The 7,500-nt window shown below is 33.7% G+C and overlaps 1 protein-coding gene across 2 annotated transcripts in view; it reads right to left on the reverse strand.

Moving 5' to 3' along the window:
- LOC125043869 (transmembrane protein 45B-like) overlaps positions 1-7,500 on the reverse strand; it is an 8,620-nt gene that overhangs the window by 582 nt on the left and 538 nt on the right. The window contains exons 2-4 of one of the 2 annotated variants that reach the window (XM_047640212.1): positions 2,963-3,189; positions 2,376-2,492; positions 55-370 (exon numbers count right to left, since the gene is read on the reverse strand). In XM_047640212.1, coding sequence (XP_047496168.1) covers positions 77-370; positions 2,376-2,492; positions 2,963-3,189 — 638 coding nt within the window. In that variant the 3' untranslated portion in view covers positions 55-76. Of the gene's footprint in view, positions 371-2,375; positions 2,493-2,962; positions 3,190-7,500 lie in introns of both variants that reach the window. The other variant, XM_047640210.1, reaches the window with a different exon arrangement.

Here is a 7,500-nt window from a genome sequence, read left to right on the forward strand (position 1 = left end):
GTGTGTGTGTGTGTGTGTGTGTGTGTGCTTTTTTTTCCATCAACCTCTCCTGACCTCCATGGCGTCTCTGCTGCCTCTAGACCCCCTCCTCGGCCTCCGACTCGTCCGAAATCATGCGTCTGACTTGCTCGGGGTCCATTTTCACCATCCCCTGAAGACCGTGCAGACTTTGATACACGGTGGACTCATTCATGCACTTGACCCTCGTGTGTGCCAGGCGTCCTATGACTGCCATGCCTATGAAGATGAGGGCAGCGTGCCAGCAGAAGATCAGGGTCACGATCATCATCTGGCCGTGGTCCTCTTCGTCCCACTTTGCCATTCCCGGGGGAGGGTAGAGAAGGAACGCCACTTGGATGAACCACGTGCCCTGGCGGATAAGGGTGAATTATATTAGCAGCTTTATATGTGTGTGTGTGTGTGTGTGTGTGTGTGAGAGAGAGAGAGAGAGAGAGAGAGAGAGAGAGAGAGAGAGAGAGAGAGAGAGAGAGAGAGAGAGAGAGAGAGAGAGAGAGATAAACTGATAAACAAAAAGGAAGGACAAGGTAGAAAAGGGGAGAAAGACACAACAAGAATGTAGAATGTAAGGTGAAAAATAAGTTCAAACAAAAGAAACAGGTGGGGGGGAAGGGAGAAATAGAAATAATAAGAAAAGCAAATAAAATATGGGAAGATGGCGAGGCTGCTGCAAACGATGGTATTATGACTCGTAACCTCAACATGCAAAATCTAAATCAGATTGCAGGAAAAGGTGGAGAATGCAATCCAACTGCTGACTAAAATCCATTTCCCTTTCTTCTGGGCCACTGAGACACACACTCTGCCCCTTGGTTTTACTGTCCGGTACCTTACAAAATCCCAGGCAAATGACCATGGCAGTTCAGTATGACTGCACAGGCAGGTAGATGATAGATGAAATTCGTGTTACTGGGAATAATAGCTGCAGTATATGTGACGTTAAATATATCCGTAGATTATGCTACACAAATATAGGTAATGTGTTTATATATACTTATATCAATATATGCAAGATGTGTATGTGCTGAAAGAATTTGTAAGAAATTATAACAAGGATAGGAAAAGAGGTACAACACTGTTAAAGCATTACAACATACATTATTACCCTTTAGTGGCATTCTTTTATGAACCATGCGATCGTCGTGTGAAAAAGGACTGTCGAAACGAGTCTTCATAAAACATCGTTCCGTCTACGTTGACAACAGAGAGAGCAGGAACTTGATAGTGATGCAGAAGTAGAAAAGGGAGAAGAAAAAAAAAGAGGGAGAGAGAAATAGCAGGATAAAATTAATTGACAGGCAGACAGAGAGATGGAGATATAGAGCATGAGAGATTAAGAGAGAGGGAGGGATGGAGGGAGGGAGGAAGAGGAAGAGGGAGAAGGAGAGCGAGAGAGAGGGAGGGAGGGAGGGAGGGAGGGAGGGAGAGAGAGAGCGAGAGAGCGAGAGAGCGAGAGAGCGAGAGAGCGAGAGAGCGAGAGAGCGAGAGAGCGAGAGAGCGAGAGAGCGAGAGAGCGAGAGAGCGAGAGAGCGAGAGAGCGAGAGAGCGAGAGAGCGAGAGAGCGAGAGAGCGAGAGAGCGAGAGAGCGAGAGAGCGAGAGAGCGAGAGAGCGAGAGAGCGAGAGAGCGAGAGAGAGAGAGAGAGAGAGAGAGAGAGAGAGAGACAGAGAGACAGAGAGACAGACAGACAGACAGACAGACAGACAGACAGTCATAGAAGCAAAGAAAGGTTCAGCGAAAGAAGAGAGAAAACAGACTGACAAACAGACAAGAGAGGAGAAAGCGAGAAAAGAAAAGAAAAAAAGCGAGAAATCTGAGCAGAACAGTTAGCACAGGAAAGTTTACTGCCGATAACTGGTCGGAGAGATCAGTTATCGGCAACGATACGCTGATAAGTGTCAGAACAAAGCGGTTGTCTGTGTTATCAGTCACGTAGGCTTACGTGCGCTACGATTAGTAACTGAGTGAGAAAACCTTATCATGATATTGTTTACTCAGTCGCTCACTGTATTGTGGAATTTTAAGAACTACGTTCCCTTTTCCTATTATTGTTTCAAACCTTACACGACAGGCATTTCATTGTTACCGACAAGATATATAACTGAAAAAGCTGCTACGTGACATTGCCCGCTTATACGAAAATGTCCACTTGGCATCTAACCAAATTTGGCAACTCTATAGGAAATCTCAGAAGTTAGGAACGAGAGATTTGAAATTGGATTCCTTATCAGTTAATTTATAACGTGTTCAATCACATGATGTTTATGACTAGGGTTATTTCCATTCATTCTTTTAATTAATGTTAATTTCTATCATGGAAGAAAAACGATATTGCATATGTTTTTGTTATCGTAATACCTGGTACAGAGTGAAAAATGCCCGACATAGAGCAGGCAGAACACTGGATTTTCGACACATTTCGGCGATGGTGGAGACAGCAGAGGATAAGATCAAATAGAACAGAAACATGTGTATCTGGAAATAGAAGATAGGGTTATAGGGTTCATTTTTAATAATTTCCCAAGTGTATATCATAAAAATAATGATGATTATCATCATTATTCTTGTTATCATCATCATCATTAATATCATACTTATGATTGCCATTAGTAGTAGTAGTATTTAATGCTTTGGCATCTACATATACTATCTTTTACACTTGTAAGGATATACTCTGCATGGATATCCATAAAATCTCTTCTCTCTCTCTCTATCTATCTATCTATCTATCTATCTATCTATCTATCTATCTATCTATCTATCTATCTATCTATCTCTATCTATCTATCTCTATCTCTATCTCTATCTCTATCTCTATCTCTCTCTCTCTCTCTCCTTCCTTCCTTCCTTCATTCCCTCCTTCCCTCCCCCCTCCTTCCCACCCCTTCCCTCCTTCCCTCACCCTCCTTCCCTCACCCTCCTTCCCTCACCCTCTCCCAACTCACTTGTATATCCATGTGCGAGCGTCCATGCAAATGATAATAGAACAGCACCCCTTCTGCCATAAAAGCCAACACGGCAGACACATAATCGACATCAGGAGGCACTGGCAGACGGTAGTGTATTGCCAGATCCATGACTCCACTGAGCCCGAAGAAGAAGTACATCGTCATGTGCTGTGCGTTGTTGAGGTGCGTGAATTTGCCGTTCTTGAAGGCTGTCACGAACTCGCCTGTAATGATGTTAGATTTTAGTTTTATTATGATATTGTTATTTTTTTGTTTTTATTATTGTTGTTGCTTTTGGTATTATTATTGCTGTTACTGTGTTATTATCATTTATGTTATCATTGATTTTATCATTTTTATTATTATTATTATTGTTGTTATTATAATAATAATAATAATGACTATGATCAGGATTACTGTTATCAATATTATTATTCTAATTATCATTCTTATCATTATCATTATTATTGATATTACTACTATTGTTGTTGTTGTTGCTACTGTTGTTGTTGGTGTTACTGTTATCCTTATTTTTTTTCACAGTACTATTATTATTACTATTATTACTATTATTATTATTTTTATCAATATTGTTATGCTGCTAATACCATTATTATTATAATTATTATTATTATTATTATTATTATTATTATTATTATTATTATTATTATTATTATTATTATCATTATCATTATTGTCGTTATTGTTATTATTATTACTATTATTAATATTATTATTGTTATCATTATTATTATTATCATTATTATCATTATTATTATTATTATTATTATTATTATTATTATTATTATTATTATTAACAATATTACCATTATAATTATTATTATTATTATTACTATTATCATTAATCATTATTATTATAATTAATTATTATCATTATCATTATCAATATCAATAGCAATGTTATTATTATTATCAATATTAATGTTATTATTATTATTATTAATACTATTATTATTGTCATCATCATCATCATAATTATTATCAATATCATCACTATCATAATTTTTATCATTATTGTGTCATGATCATTATTATTGTAATTTTTATCATTATTATTATTATTATTATTATTATCATTGTTATTATCATTATCTTTATCATTATCATTATTATCATTATTATCATTATCATTGATTTTATTAGTAGTGGAAGTAGTATCATTGTCATTATCATTATCGTCATTCATCCTTTTATTATTATTATCATTGTTATCATTATCATTATTGTTATTATTACCATGATTATTATAATCACCCATCTTCATCACCATCACCATCAACATCAACATCAACATCAACATCAACATCAACATCATCATCATCATCATCATCGTCATCATCATCATCATCATCATCATCATCATCATCATCATCATCATCATCATCAACATCAACATCAACATCAACATCAACATCAACATCAACATCATCATCATCATCATCATCATCGTCATCGTCATCCTCATCATCATCACCATTATCATCACCATGATTTAGCTTTCGACAGAGTCAATCATCAAATTCTTTTAGACAAACTCGACTACTATGCTTTTCGCGGCCAATCACACCAGTGGTTTCACTCTTATCTGACAAACAGAATACAATATGTTCATATGAATGGCAAATATTCATATCTTCTTCTAGTCAAATAAGGGGTATCTTAAGGCTCAATCCTCGGGCCACTGTTTTTTCATTCTATATATTAATGGTATGTCTAGAGCATCATCCACTTTACGTTTCACCTTATTTGTATATGACTGCACCGTATCTGAAAGAAATATTGATAGTTTAATAAGGAGAATAAGCAAAGAACTAGTGACCACTAACACCTGGCTTATTTCAAATAAACTGACCGTCAACACCGACAAAAAGCAGTTTATTATAGTCAATAGGCACAAAACAATCATGCAGATTATCATCTTTAATCCTAGTATAGGGGAAGTAGAGCTAACTAAATTCTTGGGAGTTATTGTGAACAAGCACATATACTGGATTGGCTATATTCAATAACAAGGTGGCTAAAATTTCTGGCCTTCTTTATTTGACTTGCAACAGAGGAGCAATGTTATTAGTTTTTTATTCGTCAGTGCACTTAAATATGTCTTACTGTTTGACGGTGTGGGGTGGAAGGAGCAACACAGCACTTAATCCTCTCATAGTCATACAAAAGGAAGTAATCAGAGCATTCAGGGGTTTAAAGACCGCAGATCATACCAACGATTCATCTACCTGTTTAAAAAATGCTAAAGTATAAAGATCTTTACAGTATTGCATGTTCGATGTATAGATACAAATCCTTGCACAACTAAAATTCATCCCCTAACTATTACAGCAACGCTACAAACAATACCTATTCCAGACTTCGTCCTCCTTTGGTTTCATCTTCCCAGTCCCAGAGCCATGTCACATATCGTGGTCCAGTTATTATCAGTAATATTACTCCCGAAGTTAAAGGCAAAGCTACTCTGAACAGTTTAAATCCCACCTATATAGCAGCTACTATGTAGCATCACTATGAGTGACATGAATATTATCCATTTTTCTTAACATTAAGTGTCAAATTCAGTTTGTTAATGTATTATTACACATGTACATCAACCAGCATTTTAAGTGCTTTGTTACCTTTGCTTGTTTCTTTGTCATTATTTATTTCAGTATAGATAGTGCGTTTTCATTTCATACATTTGCACTCTGTTGTAATCATTTTATTTGTTATGTTACATAAACTTCTTCAGATTGCACTTTTATGTAAACATTTTTATTTTTGTTGTTATTTCCGTTAGTTCGTCCCTGCTTCTTTCTTTTAACGTAGATTAAGTATTTACTGTTCATTTTTAAACTTCGGTATAATTATGTTCTTTTAAATAGTACGTTTTCCATGTAAAAATCTATTCAGTGTTTATTATGTATATTTTCCTTTTTACTGCAGATCTATTATCTATGATCCATTATATATATATATATATATATATATATATATATATATGTGTGTGTGTTTGTGTGTGTGTGTGTGTGTGTGTGTGTGTGTGTGTGTGTGTGTGTGTGTGTGTGTGTGTGTGTGTGTGTGTGTGTGTGTGTGTGTGTGTGTGTGTGTGTGTGTGTGTCTGTGTGTGTGTTTGTATGTGTGTGTGTTTCTCTTATTCCTTCTTTCTTTCTTTTCTTTCTTTACTTTTCCTTCTTTTCTCTTTTTTCTTTGATTATAACTTTGATAAAGAGTACAGACACACCAAAAGCCCAGTCAGACTGCAAACATTGTGTATGACAGAACTTGTAACCTCTTAAGGCATAATCAACTATTCCGATTTTAAATATCAGTTTCGATCATCATCATTATCATGGTCATCATCTTCATCATTATCAGCATTATCATTATTATTATTATTATTATTATTATTATTATTATCATGATTGTTATAATTGTTGTTATTATTGTCGTCATCATCATCATCGTTATCATAAATAATTTTATCATTATCATGATCATCATTGTCATCCTTAGCATTATTATTGTTATTATTTTTGTCATTATCATTTTCATTATCATCATTGTTATTATTATTATTATTTATTATTATTATTATTATTATTATTATTATTATGATTATTATTATTATTATGATTATTATCATTACTAGTAGTAGTAGTACTAATCTTAATGTTTTCATTATTTATTATTATTTAACTATCATAATCATTTTTTAATCATTACTGGCATTATTATTACTATTATTGTTATTATTATTATTATTACTATTATTATTATATTAATAATAATATTGATAATAATAATGATAATAATAATAATGATTTTTATGGTAACGATAATGATGATAAAAATCATAATAATAATGATAATGATAATAATAATGATAATAATAATAATAATAATAATAATAATAATAATGATTTATAATCACTATTATCATAATTAGTTGTAGTTGTAGTAGAAACAGTAGTAACATTATCATAGTAACAAAGTAGCAGTATATTTATTATTGCTGTTGTCTTTGCAGCTGTTATCATTATTATTATCATAATGTATCGTAGGTGTTGCTGACACTTGTCATCATTTCATCATCATTATGTTATTTTATTGTCGTTGTTGATCAGGTTTTGGTTTCCTTGCTAACATCATTTTTTCGTTGTTATTTTTGATATTGTTGTTATCACTGTTGTGCATTAGTATTAGTAACTGTAGTGATGGTTATATTATCTACAGTGGTAATTATTATAATTATTATAGTTCTTACTTTGAGCTTAGATTATCACTGACATTGTTATTACATAACAACCTTTAATAGTTAATATTTTATCGGCGGTACAATTTGGTTATCACAGTGGCATAATCTAGTCCGCACAGTCATCTTCTTAGTACAATATTGTCATCACAGTGGTAATAAAATTTAGTCACCACCACTGGCTGTCATTCAAATATAGATCTTTATTTATCTCAACATCACTATCCTTCAATGATAATATGTCTTAAGTAATACTAATTGATAACGCCTCTATGCA

Source organism: Penaeus chinensis, chromosome 34 (genome assembly GCF_019202785.1).
Source record: "Penaeus chinensis breed Huanghai No. 1 chromosome 34, ASM1920278v2, whole genome shotgun sequence".
In the NCBI taxonomy this organism is placed as follows: domain Eukaryota; kingdom Metazoa; phylum Arthropoda; class Malacostraca; order Decapoda; family Penaeidae; genus Penaeus; species Penaeus chinensis.